We start from the raw sequence: 23,871 nt of genomic DNA on the forward strand, positions 1-23,871 counted from the left end.
TGAAATCCGATGGTTCACTGAGGCCTACATAGGGAGCAATGGACACTTCCTCTCTCAAGATCCATAAAGGTACTAAAAACATATTTAAATCGGATCATGTGAGTTCAGTGGTTCAATATTAATATTATAAAGCGACGAGAATATTTTTGGAGCGCCAAAAAAAACTAATTAACGACTTATTTAGTGATGGCCGATTTCAAAACACTGCTTCAGGGAGCATCGGAGCACAGATGAATGTGTCGAATCTGCTTTTCGGAGCGCCAAAGGCACGTGATTTCAGCCGTTGGCATCTGAATCATGATTCGACACACTGATTCATTTATGTTCTGATGCTCCATGAAGCCATCACTAAATAAGTCGTTATTTTGATTTTTGGCGCTCCAAAAATATTTTCGGCGCTTTATAATATTAATATTGAACAACTGTACTCACATGAACCGATTTAAATATGTTTTTAGTACCTTTATGGATCTTGAGAGAGGAAGCGTCCATTGCTCACTATGGAGGCCTCACGAGCTATCGGATTTCAACAAAAATATTTTAATTTGTGTTCTGAAGATTAATGAAGGTCTTACGGGTGTGGAACGGCATGAGGGTGAGTAATAAATGACATAATTTTCATTTTTTTGGATGAACTAACCCTTGAACACCAGATTCAGTGACTGAAAATGCAGGATGAATTTATGAATTCATGTTTTTTGTGTGTTTTGCAGGTATTGACTTGCACAAAGGTTTATAGTGAAGTCAACTGTGAAGGGGATATAATTAAATCTCCCTTTTTAAATGTACTTTCTATTTATTTTGGCTCTTTGTCCTGAGGTGTTTTCAACTTTTTTGGATTTTTATCATTTTTAATCATTGTTGATCATTTGGCATGTAAATAAATCATAAATGTGGAGGAAGTGACTTTTTCGATGCAGCATAAAAATGGTACTAAAACATGCCAACTCTGACCAAATTAATATGTATTAAATGCCTTAAAATTCACTGTATTACAACTATAAAATTTGTTTTCCTACTGGATTTTACATGTGTGTGTGTATGTGTGTGTGTGTGTTGCATTGGAAGAAACCATCTGTGTTCTGTTAAGACCAAGAATGTATGGAATGTCATATGGAAAAGTAATTTGCATCATGTTCCCATTGACAGTGTTTTTAAGTTTGGAGATCACCATTAAGCTCTAACATTATTGGAGGGATGCACAACTGCACATAGCATTTGTAATCGGATCTCAAATGGGTTGTGTGGCTAGTAAAAATACAATGCAATATATACAATACAATATTTTGACAGATATTTCTTGTTGCTAAATATCTACAGATACTGATTTAACAAAATGAGACTGCATTTCTATGCTTCAGGGCAGGCAGGCTACAAATGTCGATTAGTGGGTGTCATGTTTAATGGTCTAATTATAGACACTAGGGGGCAGGCAAACATAGTTAAGGCGGGTTTTGGGGAGAGACAACAAGTAAGAAGTTAAATGTGTTGAAATCATAGGTAGAAATGCATGTGCGAAATGAAAGGAGACGACTGGAGGAATAAAATGTGTTAGTTCCTACACCAGCATTGACTGTGATTAAGATGAGAATATATTAATGGGCTGACAGGAAGTTCGAACAGCTGGCTTTCATCAGATGGCTTTTTTTCTGGCTATAGATTCTTCTGTGAATAGTGGCTTGTCTTCTGGGACCTTTGGAGGCTGGACTGCAAAGAAGTATAAAAGTGCAAAGATTGCGTCAGTGTTTCACAACTCCAAGTTTCAAGCTCACAAACACAGTCAAAAATTATAATAGTGAAATTCTGTTCTTAGGAATATCTCTGTGTGAAAAGATATCAAACTGTCTTTGGACAAGGTAAGGTCAGTCTTTATACAATGGTTGATTTGTTTTCAACTTCTTTAAGTCATTATCATGCAAATGATAGATGATTGCATTGCAATTTATTTTGAATAAAACTACAAAAAAATCTTTCAATAAAATGTAATATATAACACTTGTATTTTTTTTATAATTATTTTTTTTTTTTTTTTTCGTTTTGACTAATGCATTTTTTCTCTCTTGGATGAATCACTTCTGCTTGTAAGCAGGGCTAGCTAAAAATATCTCAGTATTTTCATCCCTTTAGATTATATATCTGAAATGGCTTAAAAATTTATTTTTTCAGTCAGAAGAACTATTATATATTTATCAGTATTTATTTAAACCAAACAATCATTGTTGCCAAGCAGATAATGTAGAGTTTTGCATCTTCTCCACACTAAATAAACACAAGGAACAATGATATTTATTATTTTTCATGCATATGCACCAATACTCTCTATATATGCACCAACATTTTACTAAAACATTTAAATATATGAGAAAAAAAAGTTTCATTTTTGAGTTTATGCAAACAAATTGTTGAAGTTTCAAACAATTTGTTGAAGTGGACAATTGTGTAAGTTTCTCTTAAATTAATATTTGGATATTGTGAATTATTCAATGTAACTAAATATTAATATTTGTATATTCCTACAGTATTTGTGTTACTAAATGTAGTTTTCCATTGAATATTGATGATATCGTAATGATAAACTTTTCATTCGTATCATAGAAAAACAGCTGCCAGACATCAGCTGAGCTCTTACACTATGATGAGTTCTGTGGGTGTTTTCTCACTGGGAGCTTCTGAGGGCAGTAGTGAAAAAATAGTGATAAATGTCGGTGGGGTAAAACATGAGACCCACAAGAGCACCCTAATGACCCTTCCGGGCTCCCGCCTTTCCCAGCTTGTGGACACTAAGGAGCCTCCTTCAGAGCTGTTTTTTGATCGCCACCCTGAAGTCTTCACTCACGTGCTGCAGTATTATAGAAGCGGGAAGCTGCACTGCCCCACCAACTTGTGCGGTGTGTTGCTGGAAGAGGAGTTTGATTTCTGGGGTATCAGCAGCACAGATGTGGAGCCCTGCTGTTGGGCGGCATTTCGACAGAACAAAGATGCTGTAGAGGCTTCGGCTCAGATTGACCCTTCAGTGATGGAGAATGAACAATCCAGCCATAAAGCTTGGCAGCTGAAGATATGGGCTCTCTTTGACAACCCGCTTTCATCCGTTAGAGCCAAGGTATCATAAGTGGCTTTATGTTTATGCAGTTTTTGCAAAACCCTAAATCAGTGCTTGCTATTGCTGTTCTTCATATGGGTGGCTCCTTTCTCATTCTTAATGTTTCTGTTTCTCCAGGTCATTGCTGTTGTATCTCTGTTCTTCATCCTGCTCTCAATCACTGCATTCTCTCTGCAGACACATCCGGCTATAAATCCTCAGCAAATGTATGTGGTATCGGCAGACAACTCAAGTGAGAATTTCATAGAGAATGTTTCTGTACTACCTAGAGTTCTGGATGCGGTGGAGTTAGTCTGTTTGATATGGTTTGTGTTTGAGTTTGTGATACGTGCAGTCAGCTGCCCGAGCAAACCGCGCTTCTTCATGAACGTTATGAACATCATTGACTTGCTTGCCCTGTTCCCCTGGTTCCTCCGGTGGTGTTCAGGGACATACTGCACCAAAGCATTGGGCTTTCTGCATGTGATGCGATGCATACGTGTCCTTCACATCTTCAGTCTGATGCAGCATGTGTTCGGTGTGAGAGTTCTCAAACACACGCTTCGCGCCAGTGCGACGGCTCTCTGCACGGTTCCTCTTATACTCTTCAGCTGCACGCTCATCTTCGGTACCATGGCTTATTACACAGAATTCAATTATATCGACTCTTCGTTTACTGACATTCCCTCCAGTTGTTGGTGGGCAGTGGTCACACTGACCACTGTGGGTTATGGAGACATGTATCCCATAACAGGTCCAGGCAAGTGTGTAGCCATTCTCTGTGCAATGGTCGGGGTTCTGCTCCTCATCCTGCCTGTGCCCATAATCGTCAGCAACTTCATCAAGTTCAACTCCCTGCTCAAGACAAAGTATTCAATGGCCAGAAAGAAGGAGAAGATCAGTGTCCATACAGCCTCCTCATCTTAGAGCTGCGAAATAGAAACAGAGGCACCATATCAATGATACAGTTGAGCTCAAAAGTTTATATACTCCTTGCAGAATATGCAAAAATGTTAATCATTTTTACAAAATAAGGATAATGAAAATTGCATGTTATTTTTTATTTAGTACTGTCCTGAATAAACTATTTCACATAACAGATGTTTACATAAAGTCCACAAGACAAAAAAATAGCTGAATTCATAAAAATGACCCAGTTCAAAAGTTTACATACCATTGATTCTTAATACTGTGTGGTTACCTGTATGATCCACGACTGTTTGTTTGTTTTGTGATGATACATTTTCCTGATAATTTACTCACCCCCATGTCATCCAAGATGTCCATGTCTTTCTTTCTTCAGTCGAAAAGAAATTAAGGTTTTTGAGGAAAACATTCCAGGATTTTTCTCCTTATAGTGGACTTCAATGGATTCCAAACGGTTGAAGGTCAAAATTAGTTTCAGTGCAGCTTCAAAGGGCTTTAAACGATGCCAGACAAGGAATAAGGGTCTAATCTTGCAAAAAGATCTGTCATTTTTGAAAAAAAAACACAACTGTATATACTTTATAAACACAAATGATCGCCTTGCACGTGGTTCCGCTTTCCGTATCCTTCAAAAAAGCTTACGCTGTGTGTCCTAAGCCTTCCCTATTCTACTTAAGGAACGAACGCAGCGTCAGTTCCGTTTTTTTCCGTAAGTAGAAATTAAATTAAATTATGTCTGCACCGCTGTGGAGTAGCACAGTACCTTCGTGATTTGTCATAGACATAGCAACTTTGTGTCGGCCCAAATCTGGGTCACGTGGCGTGGAATGTTTGCACTTGGGCAGACCGCTCCTGTTTACCAGATCTGAGCCACAAGCAGGCCATAGCAATGCCACATGTCAGCCAAGAGCAAAGAAATAAACCAGAACTGGACCTTATCTAAGCCACAAAATCTTTATAAATTATTTATAGAGTCATCTTAGCATTAACAAACCTGTTAGCAAGCAGAATCACTGAAAGAAAGAAGAGAACAGAAAAAAAAGACAAACAGAAACACAAGAGCTACTGACAGCCATAGTGTGCATGCCTGTGTTTTAATCTAACTGATCTCTGCCATATCACATGATCTCATGTTGCAATGACAGGGTTTTTAATGTAAATGTATTACACTGTAAATAATGCTTTTTTTGTTTAGTGTTTTGCCTTGTTTCCAATCTAAACATCTAAAAATTCTTAAATCCAGATGCTTTTATTAGAAAAGTAAAATGACATCAGATATTTTTTCTTGTTTTCTGGAAAAGAAAAATCAAAATGAAGTAAAAACAAGCAAAATTATCTGCCAATGGGATAAGAAAAAATTATCTTGTTTCTGTCCCAAACAGCAGAGGTGGAGACTCCAGGGGTCAGAAAGTAAAAGTCCTGCCATATTTTTATTCCACCCACTGAAGCATTAATGAGATAATTAAGTGATTAATTGAGTGATGATTGAGCATTATTGAAGACACCTGATGATAACAAGCAGAATCACCAAAGGAGAAAATCACAATTTTAAGTTACCATCATCGAGGTCAGGGTTTGTTTTAGTTGAGCTCTTGACCCTTGACTTTTTAGTATTAGATTTTGTTTAGATAGTTTTAACTGCTTTAAAACCAACCAGACAAGCAAAGGGAAAAGATGATCAGGTGTGTTGGTTATGTTTTCACATAATTATTATTTTACCTGAATCATTGAGTTAGATTTGCATTATTGATTACAGCAGCACTGTCATTCTACAGTAGAAGATCAGCTTATACAATACAAAAATTTTTTGAAAGTAGTCCTAATCACGAAAAAATATTATTTTAGGCACACACAGACATCAAGAATCAGTCTGTGAATCTCAAAAAACGGTGACAAGCAACATATTCTGATAAACTGATCAACTCTGAACATCAGAAAACAAGCTACTAAAAAGTCACAGAAAAATAGCAAAATTTAAATAGTGAGAATAAAGAAAATTACTAAAACAATTCAGCTCATAATTTATTCATGCAGCAATGTATGATGGGAGGCATGGATGAATTTTGATTGGTGGCACCCATGTCACCATTGTTGAGGTTTGTATTTCTATGTAAGAGGGTCTTTGGTTAGAAAGATGTTTGAGAAGCTCTGCAGCCTTCAATCTGAAGCTTTCTCCTGCACACCCACTGAAGCTAAGCAGGGTTGAGCCCAGTCTATGTCTGGATGGGAGACCTCTTGGTAGATTGGGTAGCTGTGGGAAGAGGTGTTAGAGAGGCCAGCAGGTCTGATCAACCTGTGACCTGAGTGGGTCCTAATGCCCCAGTACAGTCGCAATAAGCTGTGCTGTATAAAGGGTTAACCCTGGTGTAAAATAGCTCTATACATCACATACCGCCCAACGTCCCAGTACAGTCACCATAAACTGTACTGAATAAAGGGTTAAAATAAACCCCAGAAAATAAGGGGTGTAACCCTGGGGCAAAAATAATCCCTACATCACATAACATACAATTGAAAAAAATTACACTGAAAACTGACCATCATTGAAATCTTGTCACAAAACAAACCAACAGTTTGAATTATTTCAAACTGGACTGTCATTGAAATCTCATAACAAAACAAAGTCGTCAACCATTGAGATCTCGTAAAGGAACAGAAGTGATTGTCATTAAAATCTAGTGAGGGACCAAAATCAACCATCATTGAAATCTCGTAAAGAAACAAAACGTCCATCATTGAACCCTCGTAAAAAACAAAACTGACTTTTGATTTTAAAATCTTATAATGGAAAATAAACAACCATAGTTGAGATCTCATAATGGAATAAAACCATCATTGAGATCTAAAAAATCAACAAATCCGACTGTCATTCAAATCTCGTGATGAAACAAAATCGTCCATTATTGAAATGTTGTAATGGAACAAAACAGACTGTCACTGAAATCTCATAAAGAGAGTTTCATTCCTTTACGAGATCTCAATGACTGTCAGTTTTGTTTCATTACGAGATTTCAATGACGGTTTTGTTTCTTTGTGAGATCGAACCAAAACGACCATCATTGAAATCTTGAAGTGGAAAAGAACCAATCGTCATTGAAATCTCATAACAAAACAGAACCGTCAACCATTGAGATCTCTTAAAGGAGCAAAATTGACTGTCAGAGGTGGGTAGTCCAGGGGTCAGAAAGTAAAAGTCCTGCCATATTTTTATTCCACCCACTGAAGCATTAATGAGATAAATAAGTGATAAATTGAGAGATGATTGAGTATTATTGAAGACACCTGATGATAACAAGCAGAATCACCAAAGGAGAAAATCACAATTTTTAAGTTACCATCATCGAGGTCAGGGTTTGTTTTAGTTGAGCTCTTGACCCTTGCCTTTTTATTATTAGATTTTGTTTGGACAGTTTTAACTGCATTAAAACCAACCAGACAAGCAAAGTTAAAAGATGATCAGGTGGTGTTGGTTATGTTTTCACTTAATTATTATTTTATCAAAATCATTGAGCTAGGTTTACATGATTGATTACAGCAGCACTGTGACTCTATTTTTTTGAAAGTAGTCCTAATCACGAAGAAAGATTATTTTAGGCACACACAGACATCAAGAATCAGCGTATGAATCTCAACAACGGTGACAAGAAACATATTCTGATCAACAGATCAACTCTGAACATTAGAAAACAAGCTACTAAAAAGTCACAGAAAAACAGCAAAATTTAAATAGTGAGAATAAATGAAATTACTAAGACAGTTCAGCTCATAATTTATTCATACAGCAATGCATGATGGGAGGCATGGATGAATTTTTGATTGGTGATTCCCAAAATGCACTGCAACATGCTTTATTATTCTCACCACTGTTGAGATTCACGGACTGATTCCTGATGTCTGTGTGTTTAAAATAATTTTATGTTATTATTTAAATCAGAACAATTTAAAATTGTAAGGTTGATCTTCTGCTGTAGAATCACAGTTTTGCTGTAATCAATAATGTAAATCTAACTCAGAGATTGGGCTCTAAATAAGTTCAGTGATTCAGATCAAATATTTATTATGTGAATCATAACCAACACCACCTGATCGTCTTTTAACTGTGCTTGTCTGGTTGGTTTTAATGCAGTTAAAATTGTCCAAACAAAATCTAATATTAAAAAGTCAAGGGTCAAGAGCTCAACTAAAACAAACCCTGACCTCGATGATGGTAACTTAAAAATTGTGATTTTCTCCTTTGGTGATTCTGCTTGTTATCATCAGGTGTCTTCAATAATGCTCAATCATCACTCAATTAATCACTTATTTATCTCATTAATGCTTCAGTGGGTGGAATAAAAATATGGCAGGACTTTTACTTTCTGACCCCTGGACTACCCACCTCTGGAAACGGACTGCTATTGTGATCTCCTAAAGGAACAAAGTGACCGTTATTGAAATCTAATAGCAAAATGAACCCGATTGAGATCTTGCAACCGAACAAAGCTGACTGTCAATGAAATGTTATGATGGAACAAAACCAATCAAAAGATTTAAAAACAAAACAAAAAAATACACACAAAAATTAGTCTAACATGACACACAAAGAAATCAAGAATCAGCACATGAATCTCAACAATGGTGACAATCAAACATGAGATCTCATAACAGAATAAAACCGACCGTCAATGAAATCTCAAAACCAAACAAAACCATTGAAATCTCGTCACAAAACAAAGCCAACTGTTTGAATCATTTCAAACTACTGACAGTCATTGAAATCTCATTAAGGAATAAAACTGACTACCACTGAGATGTCGTAACTGAACAAAACCAAGCATCATTAAACTCTTATCTTATCTAAAATCTCATAAAGGAACAAAACAGACCATCTTTGAAACCTCACAAAAACACTGAAATCTCGTAACAAAACGAAACCGACCGTCTTTGAAATTTCATAATGGAACAAAAATGAACTGTCATTGAAATCATGTAACCAAATAAAACCAACAGTGAAAACCAACCAATAAAATTCTCAATAAAAATCAATAAAATTTTGTATCGAAACAAAATCGACCGTCATTGAAACGTCATAATAGAACAAAACTCACTGTCTTTGAAATCTCGTAACAGAAGAAAACCGATCACCATTGAAAACCGACAATCATTAAAATATAGTAAAGGAACAAAATCAACTCAAAGCAGTATAGAATTGATTCTCATTGAGATTTGATAAAAGAAAATTCACAATGAAACAAAATCAACAGTCTTTGAAATATCATAAAAGAACAAAACCAACAGTCACTGAGATCTCATAAAAAAGCATAACTTGCAATCATTGAGTTGTTATAATGGAACAAAACAAACAAACGAAAATATAACTAATAACTTCTATTGTGACACACAAAGACATCAAGAATCAGCACATGTATCTCAACAATGGTGACAATCAAAAGTCATGCCGCAATGCATGCTGGGAACAATAGTACAAAAACTCCCAGCATGCATCACACTCACAGCATGAGTAAATTATGCAGCTGAATTGCCCTATTATTTGCTTTTATTTTTGCTGTGTGTTTTGTTATAACTAATCACTGTATGTGATGTCCAGAGTTGATCTGATTGTCTGAATATTTAGTTGTCACCATTGTTGAGATTCATATGCTGATTGCTCATATCTGTGTTTGTCATTGTCATTTACTAGCTGCTTATGTTTTTAGTTTTATTGCTCAATGCTCAATAATGGTTGTAAATAGAGTTCGGTGACTTTTGACTAAGTATCTATACTGAATTTTACACAAATAAATCACAACATTCCCATATAGGCTGCTACAAAAGTTTTTTTATGCTACTACTTGAAGCTTCTGCTTTTCGAATGTATTTGTTGTAATTTTTTTTGGCCACTGAGTGATGTTGTGATACAGTATAATTGTAGCAAGCACAGGAAGAAACGTGCAGTTTTTGACTGCACATCAGAGTAGCGTGCAATGTGGATTATGGTTGTATGCTGTGTCTACAAGGTTTAGAATATATATATGTTTGTGAACAAGTAGAAGAAACAGTAAGTCGATTGGAGGTGATGTTTATTGGAGCACAATAAAGAAAGACATTTGTTTGCATCTACAGCCATCTGCATGCACTCCTATTATCAGCGGCTTACTGGAAAGCCGTAACATCAAAAATGTTAGTTTTACTCAAACAGATAAATAAATCATAAATTGATAGAAATTGCAAATTATGCAGTGGCCTCTTAATTTTTTCCAGAGCTGTATACACTTCATCTGACCAGTACAAATCCAACAAGCGTCACTGTACAAAAGCACAAACAATGGAAAATTACTGCTTCATGTCGTCCTACATAAATAGAGACATTCTCTTATGTCTTACATGAAAACATCCCTTCATTTGTCATTTTCACATGTCATCCCTTCACACAACTGTAAGATTCAACAATAGCAAGAATGGCAGAAGCAAGGATATAATTAAAATAATAAATAATATTGACAAAGAAAAAACAAAGAAAAAAAACAACAATACACTCTCTTAAAGTAACACACACAGGTCGCTAATGAGAATTCTTAGATCTTTAATGTAACATGATTTTAATAAGGTAAACATTGCTTCTAAGGCAATAATGAATCAGATTACCTGATTTAACCTGAGCTCGACAAACATTTTGTATCTGATTTTTACAAAGTGTTTGTTTGTGCACTATGCATTTACGGTGTATTTTAACAAATAGAAATCAGCTTGTTTCTTTAAAGAAGAAAAGTGAGTACAGGCAAACTTGTGTAACAACAGCACTCTTTGTACTTGACATTAATTCACTAGGTTGGAATAGATGGTAAATTGATCAAGCACTGTATGTTTTTACAGTTGAAGTTGTTTAAATGAAACGCTGTTGGGGGCAAAGGCAGCTGAAAAGCCATTCTATGGCCTGCCATGACTTTTCGAAGAAGGTTAAACGAGGTGGAACCACATCTTCAGGGTTTTCCTCCTGGTCATTGAGATCCTGATGGTCAATGATGGCGATGTTCTCTGGTTCCAGTCTGGGTATGTCCATAGCGTTCCACTCCTCCATCTGAATCTCATATTCTCTCAGAGAAATTTCAGACATCATTTTGTTGTAGCTAAATATGGAAATATAAAAAGCTATATTAATAAATATAACTTTTTTAATATATTAATATTAGGCCTATATTTTAAATATTATGTATAACAAATTGAAACAGTTGTCAGTGAAAATTGTTATATAGAACTCGTTTGTATACTGGTTTTTATCTTCCATTCATTAAAGACATTTTTGACACAATATGATGTGACAGTGATGACATTACTGATGTTACTTTAGACACAGATGCTCTGAACCTTGTGTCAAAAAACCTGGCTCGATTTTATTTAGATAAAAAATAAATTTTATATATATAATTCTATATTATATATAGTATATATTCCACAAATATTTTAGTTGCACATTACGCTTACTATATCTGCCATATCTTTATTTTCAGACTATGTAAAATGGGTCGGAAATGAATAGGGGAAAAAAACTGTTGCAGGTTCCTTATTGGCTGAGGGACAGCGCAATCAAAAATTCACCTGGAGGGGGCGGTCTCTAGCGCATGACGCCATGACGCCTTGAACGCACAAACTGTAGCTCCACCTTACTGTAGGCTTGTTCGAGATGCATCAGCGCTGCACAGTCCGATCGGCGTATGACAGTATCGCGAGAGCGTTTGGAGAGCATACGACTCCTTATGCTTTTGAATCGCTCTCGCGGTACTTTGGTGTCATACACCGGTCTGCCTGCTCAGCGCCGAAGCTTCAACAAGCCTATTACTTCATTTGAATAAGCGCGCAACAGTCCGCGCCTAGCTCAGGTAGTAGAGAGAACGGCGCTGGCATCGCAGACTCGTGGATTCGAACCCCGGGAAGTGGCGAACGAAAGAAATGTTCCGAGTACGGGATAGAAGTGAAGTGAAGTGAAGAGAGTACGGGATGAAGAATGCAGGTGGTTTCCGAGGGAGGGAAAGAATAAAAGAGGTTTCCGAGTGAGGGTCAGGATAAAAGTGTCTGCGAGTACGGGATAAAAGTGAAAAAAAAAAAAAAAAAAAATGACTTACCTTTGTGAAAGCAGATGAGAGAAACAGCTGTCAGGTATTCCAGTTGGAGAACAAGCCGGGGATCCTGAGACCTAAAGCTCGCAACGACTTGGATTTATACTTATAAGAAGACATATTGTAGGTAATTTAAAATTAAAAACTTTTAGGCCTTGTTAAGAGTGAGCTGTTGTGGATTGACCTGTAGGGGGCAGTCTAATGCTGTTTCTTTAGCCTTTAGAGTCCACTAGATGCCGCTAAAGTGACTTCTGTTTTATGAGTGCAGTTGTCTTTTCCCCATTAGAAGCCCATTTCTGTTTTTGACTGTCATCATTTTTATTTTTTTAATTTCCTAATTTCAATTTTATATACAAAATTTTATTTTTATTTCATAATTATGATTGACCAAAGAATGATTTTGTTTCTTATGTGGTGTAAATGGGCTTATATACTTATTCCCTTTAGTCTGAGAAATGATTTATTTCAGATTGTCTGATAATGATGACACCAGCTTATGATCGAAGTCACTTTACCAGATATAGATGTGGGGAAAATGAATGTTTGGTCTGTGTTTGCAGCAGGTCAGGTGTTTTCTTGAAGGATTGGTAAGTAGAGGAGATGGGTGAAAGAGTGGATGGAGTCGGAGAGGACTGATTTTAGACCCTTTTAACATATCCAGGTTTCTCAGAAGTGAAAGTCATCATGATTGGGTAAACTTTTATAGAGAGACTTCATTGAATATATTTTTTGTATTTCCATTTGCGCAAATAGCAAAAGAAAAACTCCACAATAGTGTTTTCACAAGTTTAAAAAAGAGGGAAAAAATAGAGACAGATAATGGCAGACAGAAAAGAGAAAGATGTAATTTTTACCGTCACTCTCAGCAGTGTTAACTAGTTTTTTTGTAATTTGATACAATAATATAATACTAAGTATAGTGTTATAAATTTACATTCATTTTTTAAAAATGAAAATATAAAAAGCTTTACAGGATTTACGACCATCATCACTGTGAAAATGGTCTATTAACATTTGAAAAGTTCAGTACTTCTTAAACTATTTCTCATCAAAAATCTACATGCAGCAATGACTGTTTTGCAGATCTTGCTTCATCATCCTGCATGACATTAAAACCTTGAAATGGAGACATTCTCTTGTCTTATATGAAAACATCCCTTCAAAACACACAATAATAAAAATATGAATAAATGAATGATCAAATGATAATTATATGATCACTAATGATGACTATAAAATGTAATTGTGTAAAAACAAAGAAAATAAAACACAACACAGATGTATTAATCTCTTAATGTAACACGCACAGGCTGCCAATGAGAATTCTTATGTACTAAAAGTAATTTTTTAAAAATTGTCCATAATTTTTTTCATGATGTTTTATTAACAAAATTTGGGAGGAGCAGGTTCAGATAATTAAGGGGGGACAGTGTCCCACCCCTTTTGAGACTTTTTTCAAAAGTTTAGGGACAAATCTAGCAACTTCCTGGACAAACCTTATCTAGATTCTTATTTTGACCATTATGATGTCATCTATTGACATTTAGTTACCAGTTTGAGCTATTTTCAATTAAAATTGGCAACACTCTGGGTTCGGGCCAAAATTCTGAGCTCAGAGCCCCTTCCCCCGGACAGAACGCCAAATCCGCTTAACTTTACTCTGTTTAATAATATGTTTGTGAACTTATGAATCTAAATGAAAAAATCAGTTCCACACGCATGTCTGTGCTTTCCATCCATTTTAATTTGAATAAAGATACTTTTTTTTTTAAGTATGACAACAGTTATCTATCCAATACAGAGAATGTCAAAATGTTTGGGAATATTCACACATAATTTTATACACATAAAAACTTTGTAGGGGATTTACAGTTAAGATCCAGCTGATCGGTAATGATGAATGAAGACCAGGAGTCAGAGATGCAATCAATTGAAGATGTTATGAATATGGATGTTATGAATATGGAAAATGTTATGAATACGGAATACACTCCTTCAGTTCCCTGTTCTAGACTAATGTGGCGTCCAACGCTCCTCATCTGGTCTGAGTGAGGCCGCTACAGAAGGTGAGAGTGATTCCCTGGTGGGTTACAATTGTCTCTTCACCCCATCATGGACGTGCCGGAAACTAATAATTCTGGTCCCCATGGAAAGGGCTCTTCCACCTTCCAACAGGTGTGGATGCTGTCTTTTGTCAGCCGGCGGTGCAGAGGCATCTCCTCAGCAGGGTTCATTGTTTTGCAAGTAGACTTGAATATATCGGTTAAAAAATAAATGTCAGAAGAGAACAAATTGATTAAACCAATGAGCATTAATCTGTGTAGCAGAAAATCATTTCCCATCGTGCCTTTGGTCAGCGCTGTCGGAGGAGAGCAACAGTTGCAAGAGTTTTTTCGCATCAGAACAAGTCAAGCATCGGACACATTTCTGACCAGCGTACATCTCGTAGGAATCACCAGTGATTGGTTCTGTGCAGATTTTGCTTATTTTTGAAAGAGCCTATGAGAGTGTATGATGTGGACTCCCTTCAAGTAATTTGAGACCAGATACGCCACCACTTCATTCTTCACTCATCAGCAGAGGTCTGATTGCTCACAACCAGCCAATAGAAACATCCAGTCTTAAGATTGGAAAAGATCCTGTAGAGCAAGTTCAAACAGCACAGATGTGTTCTTCCTGATGTTGTGTATTCTATCAGCTGTTTGTAATCTATTTTTGATGCACATCCTTTCTTAGATCTTGTGATACCTCTGTATATTCCAACACATTTTTTGGATCTCAAACTGAAAACGGGATTGCCGCTTTCACCCGGCTGACCTGCCGTGGACATCACAAATTCATTTCTTTGGCTTTTCTTGCTCATGGTAGAAGAATGAGTGACATCTTTGCATTTATGCATTTGGAGATTTCCAATGTTAAATATATCCTTATAAAATTTTGGCTGTATTATTTGTGTCCCCTTCAAAAATTGCTCTTGAGAAATTTTATGTTTATTGACATGTTTGACATGTTGACGTGATTGGAATGGTGATGAATTGACCAAGGTACTTTATTTTTACATTTTAAGTAGTTTAAATGGAACGTTGTTGGGCCAAAGGCGGCTGATGAAAACCCGTTTTATGGCCTGCCATGATCTTTCGAAGAAGGCCATGATTCTTCCCTTGTTCTTGTTTTTCATTTTATCCCCGGAAATTTTTTTAGAGTTAAACGAGGTGGAACTTCAGAGTTTTCCACCTGGATGTTGAGATCCTGATGGTCAATGATGGCGATGTTCTCTGATTCCTGTTTCCCAGCCCCTGGATCCAGTCTGGGTGCTGCCATAGCCTTCCACTCCTCCATCTGAATCTCATATTCTCTCAGAGAAATTTCAGACAACATATTCTGTAGTAGCTAAATATGGAAACATTAAAAGCTATATTAATAAATATAACTTTTTAAATATATTAATATTAGATTGTGTGTATTATAAAAATTAAAAAACACTCCAGTTGTCAGTGAAAAATGTCAGTGGCACATATTTTGTACACAGAACTCTTTTTCATACTGCTGGTTTTTATCTTCCACTCATTAAAGACATTTAATCTATGATGTGACAGTGATGATGACATTACTGATGTTACTTTAGACGCCAATGCTCTGAAGCCTGTCTAAAAACTTATTTAGATTTTTTTTACATTATTCATTCATTCCACAGATGTTGTAGTGTTTGTTTAAACATTTCAATATTTATTTCTTTAAAATAAACAAACCAATTAATACATTTTCATGAAGAATGGTTTAGAACCAGCTATGAAAACACCTGCTGTAACAGGACGCAGCAGTTTGGTAGGTGCTAGTCATCGTTTTCACCACAAGATGGCCACAACGTACCATGAGATGAGAAGCTTAATAATCAAACTTTTTACTATAGTAAACTCTCAGTTTATCCGGCAAAAATAAGCACAAACGAATGAAATCTGAATAGCACATTAGCTAGCCTACTCTATATATCTCTGCCATATCTTTATTACGTTTCTGAATTAAGCCAAAGAATAGAGATGTGAAAAAGAAACGAAACTGAATTAAAAAGAGCTCACAGCAGCAAGATGACGTAATGTTGTGTTGCACTTTCCTTATTGGCTGACCGACGGCGCAAATAAAAATTAACCTGGAGGGGCGGTCTCTAGCGCAACGTCATGACGCTTTGAATGAACAGTGAAGTCAACAGTGAACAAATGTGTAGCTTCACCTTACATCTTGGTTCATTTGGATGGATGTGGAAACATCCCCTCTTTGCTCAAATGGTAGAAAAAGCGATGCTGGCATCACAAGCTCGTGGGTTCGAATTCCAGGAAAAAGACACATTTATACTCTAAGCCTTAATCACAATGTTGCTTTGCATAAAAGAGTACATAAATGGATAAAAGTAAAGGAACACAAACTTTATAAATAATAATAATAGCCTAATAATAATAAACCTTAATAAAATAAATAGGTAAATAAATAAAAACTTAAAAAAAAAAAAAGACTTACATTATTTGGCTTTGGGAAAGCAGATGAGTGAACAGCTGCAGGTATTCCAGTTAGAGATGAAGCCGGGATCCTGAGACCTAAAGCTTGCAACGACTTGGATTTATACTTATAAAGGACATTGTAGGCAGGGCAGCAGGTTATTTTTCGGATCCGTAATTTCTAAAAGTCCGTAAACGTTTTTTTTTTCCCTTTAGCGTCCACTTGATGCCGCTAAAGTATCTTAAGGTGTCACTGAGAGAAAAACACTGCCGCCAGGCCAGGGACACCGCTAGGCATTCATGGAAAGAGGGACTAAACCTGTTTTATGGGGGACTTTTTTTTAAAGAAATTATTTTTGTTTCCTTTAACAACTGATTGATTAACTACTAACCAACTATTTGATTTAACTACAATATAGGCTATGTAAACAGTTTTATTTAGTTTTTGTTAAAGCTAAATAAAAATCACATCTGAATGTGGGTCCGTGTACGTTTTGATAGTTTGTTTTCCAATTTGAAATGAAATACGCAGAAACGAGAAAACGGTCGTTTCCCGTTTTTTCATTTGTTAAAAAAAAAACGGAAAAACGAGATTTTGACTCGATTTTCGTTTTTTCGGGTCACGGAGAGAAAACGGAAACACGACTTCAAAACTCGTTTTCCACATGTGGGCGGTCATTACACGCCCCTTTCAGCCGATTGGTCAATCAAATCTGAGCCAGTGACGTCATCTTCAGTTCGTTCGACAAAATAACAGTCCTCTGCCGCTATATCAGTAGATTTCATAAATAGGCTTTCTTCTGTGCAACCTAACGCGTATTTCACAGAAATATGTTTGCACAGATAAAAAAAAGTTTAAAAAACCTACAGTAAATTTAATTAAGTCTGTTTTTAAGCTGGCATTGTGTTTTTAAAATGTAAAATGTAAATGCCTCTACATCTGTTACCAAGCGCATGACATCCTTTGGGCTACTACCACCGATCAATAGGCTATACATAATGATAGACTATTCTCTATTATAGATCAGTGGCTACCGCACTCATTTTTTTTTTCTTATTTTAATGTTTTGTTTACATTTTATACATTTAAATTCAATCATTTAGCAGACGCATTCCTTGCAGTAGACTATGCAGTCATATTAGAAAATAGGCTATCCACTAGGTGGCAACACCTAATAACGGTATCACCATCGGGGGCTTTTTAGTTTTCCTTAGCTTATAAATGGCCATACAGATTTTATCTCTTAAATTAAACACTTTTATGAACACAGTGAACATTATTATATGTCACAGTTTACTTGCTATCCTCACTTTTTCTGTCTTTCCTTCGCTTTTGAATTAATTAGCTATAAATGGCCCTGAACATTTTACTTTCAATTTCGATTTAACGGCTATTGGCGATTCTGCGTCAATTGCTTTAGTGGACAACAGCAAAACAAAAACTCTCGTATATTAAACATTTTTTTAACTTTTATTATCTATGTAATTATTTTATTATCTTTTATCATCTTTGTAATTATTTTATTTTGTAAATATTCGTGGCTTAAACAGCGGGAAAATTTACTGTATGCAGTTCTGGATGTTTTGAAAAACTTAAACTAAACGAAAATTATTGTTGCCTTGTCAATATAATTTCTGTTTTTCCCCCTGACTTTCAACTGGTGCGATCATCGTTTCATTAACCGACAAGATTATATTAAATTGGAATTAAACGAAAATAGAACTGATAAATGTCTGTGAATCATTAAACAAATCCCAGGGGTTTAGTTTTAGCCTACATGAACAAATAGCAGAATAAACAACAGAACATGAGGATTCATCATCATCACGCACCTGCAGCGCTTCTGTGAACGGAGAACAAAGGATTCAATTATATAAAAGGAATAAATAGCCTATGTCTGTGCGCGAAATTTATTTCACTTAAGTAATTAACATATTACCAAAATGAAAGGGGAAAAAATGCGACAATATGAGTGTCGGTTCATTTTTGAGAAGTTCACAGAAAGGAAACAGAGACGGCAGAACATTTCTTTGTTTATTTTACGAGCAATGTTTTGTTTTTATTGTGAGCGTACAAAATAATAGGCCTATTTAACCCTTCACAGATTCGAATGGTGTTACATATATTTGACCATAAATGTCTGAGTATTTTAAGTTGTTTCCGCTTTTATAAGAAAATTCAAGTGAACGCGTCGGCGCCTCGCGCTCACACAACATCAGTTTTAGTAACTTGACATCACAGCCTGTTAATTGTCAAAATAACATACATTCAACCAAATATATAAAAAGTTATACTGCTCATTTTAAGTAGTCTGTGTAGGCTACAATAAAAGCGTTTAAATAATAAATATAGTTTAGCCTCCAAATCGTGAATATTGAAACATTTGGATTTGTGTCAAATTAGAGAGGTAGTTAACGCCGGTTTCTGTTTCAGTTCAGCTTTAAATTAATTCGTTTTGGCTTAACATTTATATATTATTTTTGTCATAGCTAAAATAGCTATGTAGCTGTAATTTTGATCTTTAATGTTTGATCTTTACAGGCTATTCCCTCAATCTTTTAACCAAAGGGTTATTAACATTAGCCTATATTCAGCAGGCAATGTTAGGCTATATAAAATAAATAATAAAGAGAGATGAGCTATTGTTCGTTTTTCAAAATTGCTTACACTACTTATTTATTGTGATTTATTCTATTTATTCAAAATAGAATAAAATAAAAACTGTAGTTTTTTTTTTTTTTTTAATCTGTGCTTTTCATCCGCTCCTCTGTGTGGGTAGCGCAGTTTCACCATGCATATTAAATTACAAACAGCATTACAACAGTCTGTGTGCTGATTAACATTTCTGAAATAAATATTTCTGTGAAATACGCGTTAGGTTGCAAAGAAGAAAGCCGATTTATGTCATCTACTGATATAGCGGCAGAGGACTGTTATTTTGTTGAACGAACTGAAGATGACGTCAATGGCTCAGATTTGATTGACCAATCGGCTGAAAGGGGCGTGTAATGACCGCCCACATGTGGAAAACGAGTTTTGAAGTCGTGTTTCTGTTTTCTATCCGTGACCCGAAAAAAACGAAAATCGAGTCAAAATCTCGTTTTCCCGGTTTTTTTAACAAACGAAAAAACGGGAAACGACCGTTTTCTCGTTTCTGCGTATTTCATTTCAAATTGGAAAACAAACTATCAAAACGTACACGGACCAATGTGTTTAGGTAACATGGTGTAATGAAGTGGGCTAAAGTGCCCTAACCGCCCAAGCGACGTTCTTGTCGGGACTTTAATGATTTACTCCACTCACTGTGCTGACACTAGCTCAATTTGAGCCTGTGCTGCCACACTTTGCCTCAGATGTCAAATCTCAGTCAGTGTTTAGAGAGAGATTGGGGAAGTACGAAGGTGTGTCCCTGTGCCTGAGCTGAAGGAAACAGCATACTGCCATGATTCAAACACAAGGTGTGGCTTATGCTGGTCTCAACCTGTTTGAGTGGCTTTACAAAAGGCTAGAGGGTCCGTGTACGTTTTGATAGTTTGTTTTCCAATTTGAAATGAAATACGCAGAAACGAGAAAACGGTCGTTTCCCGTTTTTTCGTTTGTTAAAAAAAACGGAAAAACGAGATTTTGACTGGATTTTCGTTTTTTTCGGGTCACGGATAGAAAACGGAAACACGACGTCAAAACTCGTTTTCCACATGTGGGCGGTCATGACACGCCCCTTTCAGCCGATTGGTCAATCAAATCTGAGCCAGTGACGTCATCTTCAGTTCGTTCAACAAAATAATAGTCCTCTGCCGCTATATCAGTATGTCATAAATCGGCTTTCTTCTGTGCAACCTAACGCGTATTTCACAGAAATATGTTTGCACAGATAAAAAAAAGTTTAAAAAAAACTACAGTAAATTTAATTAAGTCTGTTTTTAAGCTGTTTTTAAAATGTAAATGCCTCTACATCTGTTACTAAGCGCATGACATCCTTTGGGCTACTACCACCGATCAATAGGCTATACATAATGACAGACTATTATCTATTATAGATCAGTGGCTACTGCACTCATTTTTTTTTCTTATTTTAATGTTTTGTTTACATTTTATACATTTAAATTCAATAATTTAGCAGACGCATTCCTTGCAGTAGACTATACAGTCATATTAGAAAATAGGCTATCCACTAGGTGGCAACACCTAATAACGGTATCACCATCGGGGGGCTTTTTAGTTTTCCTTAGCTTATAAATGGCCATACAGATTTTATCTCTTAAATTAAACACTTTTATGAACACAGTGAACATTACTATTATATGTCACAGTTTACTTGCTATCCTCACTTTTTCTGTCTTTCCTTCGCTTTTGAATGAATTAGCTATAAATGGCCCTGAACATTTTACTTTCAATTTCGATTTAACGGCTATTGGCGATTCTGCGTCAATTGCTTCAGTGGACAACAGCAAAACAAAAACTCTCGTATATTAAACATAGAAGTTTTATTATCTTTGTAATTATTTTATTTTGTAAATATTCGTGGCTTAAACAGCGGGAAAATTTACTGTATGCAGTTCTGTGGATGTTTTGAAAAGTTTAAACTAAACGAAAATTATTGTTGCCTTGTCAATATAATTTCTGTTTTTTTCCCCCTGACTTTCAACTGATGCGATCATCGTTTCATTAACCGATAAAATTATATTAAATTAGAATTAAACGAAATTTGATAAATGTCTGTGAATCATTAAAAAATTCCAGGGGTTTAGTTTTAGCCTACATAAACAAATAGCAGAATAAACAACAGAACATGAGGATTCATTATCATCACGCACCTGCAGCGCTTCTGTGAACGGAGAACAAAGGATTCAAAAAGGAATAGGCTAAATAGCCTATGTCTATGCGCGAAATTTATTTCACTTAAGTAATTAATATTACCAAAATGAAAGGGGAAAAAATGCGACAATATGAGTGTCGGTTTATTTTTGAGAAGTTCACAGAAAGGAAACCAATACGGCAGAAAATTTCTTTGTTTATTTTACGAGCAATGTTTTGTTTGTGAGTGTACAAAAATAATAGGCCTATTTAACCTTTCACAGATTCGAATGGTGTTACATATATTTGACCATAAATGTCTAAGTATTAAGTTGTTTCCGCTTTTATAAGAAAATTCAAGTGAACGCGTCGGCGCCTCGCGCTCACACAACATCAGTTTTAGTAACTTGACATCACAGCCTGTTAACTGTCAAAATATGTACATTCAACCAAATATATAAAACGTTATAGGCCTACTGCTCATTTTAAGTAGTCTGTGTAGGCTACAATAAAAGCGTTTAAATAATAAATATAGTTTAGCCTCCAAATCGTGAATATTGAAACATTTGGATTTGTGTCAAATTAGAGAGGTAGTTATAACGCCGGTTTCTGTTTCAGTTCAGCTTTAAATTAATTAGTTTTGGCTTAACATTTATATATTATTTTTGTCATAACTAAAAAGGCTATGTAGCTGTAATTTTGATCTTTAATGTTTGATCTTTACATATTCCCTAAATCTTTTAACCAAAGGGTTATTAACATTTCAGCAGGCAATTAGGCTATATAAAATAAATAAATAGAGATGAGCGATTGTTCGTTTTTCAAAATTGCTATTTATTTATTGTGATTTATTCTATTTATTCAAAATAGAATAAAATAAAACCTGTAGGTTTTTTTTTTTTTTTTAATCTCTGCTTTTCATCCGCTCCTCTGTGTGGGTAGTTTCACTATTAAACTACAAACAGCATTACAACAGTCTGTGTGCTGATTAACATTTCTGAAATAAATATTTCTGTGAAATACGCGTTAGGTTGCACAGAAGAAAGCCGATTTATGACATACTGATATAGCGGCAGAGGACTGTTATTTTGTTGAACGAACTGAAGATGACGTCACTGGCTCAGATTTGATTGACCAATCGGCTGAAAGGGGCGTGTAATGACCGCCCACATGTGGAAAACGAGTTTTGAAGTCGTGTTTCCATTTTCTATCCGTGACCCGAAAAAACGAAAATCGAGTCAAAATCTCGTTTTTCCGTTTTTTTTAACAAACGAAAAAACGGGAAACGACCATTTTCTCGTTTCTGCGTATTTCATTTCAAATTGGAAAACAAACTATCAAAACTTATGAAGGAGAACAACATTACAGCTTTTCGATATTATATCGATATTATTTCGATATTTCTATTTATATTTGTACATTTTTCAGGATGAGCTGGAAAACTTGAAACCTTTGATGGATTTACAGTTTTCGGTGTGTTCCAGTTTTTGTCGTAAGTTGTTTTATGCGACATTTCAGTTGTAGTAGGTATGAATTTGAAAGTTATTATTACAGAAAACATTTAGTCCTATTGTATCCAGTGACCGTAAATGGTAAAATGAGCTAACGTCGGTTCTTTTGGTGATGTTTTAACATCACTGTGTGTATTTAATGTTGAATGACCTTCTGTTTCCTATCAAATAACTTCCATTATGCTTATGCGAGATCTGTTTAGCAGGTCTTGTGAAATAAAGGATAAGAAATTGTGCTGTGCTGTATAGCCAATGATGTAAATTACCATGCGGAAGTGTCCATTTTCAACAAAAGAAAATCAATAAAAAAAGTGGAAAATATCTTTTGGACTCAGTATTTTTCTTTAAAAATATGACAAATCTGTCACATTACAACATTTCTATTGGTAAAACACAATAAAAAGATTGGTAGGTGTGTTTATATTGAAAAAAAAAAAAGATATTTAATGTATGGTAAACAAAAAAGAAATTCATCAGTTTTAAGTTTAAAGCTCAATTGTAACTATACAACTTTTCCGACTTTCTTTCCAACTTTTTCATAACCCCACAAAACTCAGTTTGGTGATGACTCAGACGTACGGAGAACATTCTAGAAGGTGCTGGAATCTACATGCAAAACACAACAAGAGTGACGAGTAAATCATTTTAAGAGTAAAGGAATAAATTCTAGTGTAAGTTTTTACTTGTTTACTAAAATGTGATTTTCAAATTTTTCAGCAATTGTTGCTTAGGTTATATTGTTTTTCTACAGTGTCACGTGACAGTTGACAACAGCATTAAAGCTATTCATCTTTAACTGTACTTTTCTTTTGTATTTTATAAAAGTCTGCTCGACTTCTTTCTTCATTCAAAGGGGTGCTTGAGGTTTGAGGTTTCTTTAAGTAACTCATGTAGACTTGGTGAAAGCCGAAACATCATACAATAACGAGATATAACATATAGCAAACACATATTGCTCTAAACGACTTTCGTG

The 23,871-nt window shown here is 35.5% G+C and overlaps 1 protein-coding gene across 1 annotated transcript; it reads left to right on the forward strand.

The window, feature by feature from the left end:
* Nucleotides 1-1,726: 1,726 nt before the first annotated feature.
* LOC137014006 (voltage-gated potassium channel KCNC1-like) lies at nt 1,727-4,307 on the forward strand. The gene is made up of 3 exons (XM_067378092.1): nt 1,727-1,856; nt 2,596-3,103; nt 3,221-4,307. Exons 2-3 carry the CDS (start codon nt 2,633-2,635, stop codon nt 4,007-4,009), a joined length of 1,260 nt encoding a protein of 419 aa, XP_067234193.1. The 5' UTR covers nt 1,727-1,856; nt 2,596-2,632; the 3' UTR covers nt 4,010-4,307.
* Nucleotides 4,308-23,871: the final 19,564 nt, after the last annotated feature.

Source organism: Chanodichthys erythropterus, chromosome 23, assembly GCF_024489055.1.
Source record: "Chanodichthys erythropterus isolate Z2021 chromosome 23, ASM2448905v1, whole genome shotgun sequence".
NCBI lineage: Eukaryota > Metazoa > Chordata > Actinopteri > Cypriniformes > Xenocyprididae > Chanodichthys > Chanodichthys erythropterus.

Bases quoted from the DNA above. Each gene is read 5' to 3' on its own strand.
- LOC137014006 (XM_067378092.1), top strand. From the start codon at position 2,633: ATGATGAGTTCTGTGGGTGTTTTCTCACTGGGAGCTTCTGAGGGCAGT. The intron at 3,104-3,220 runs GTATCATAAGTG...CTGTTTCTCCAG, and splicing joins TTTCATCCGTTAGAGCCAAG to GTCATTGCTGTTGTATCTCT.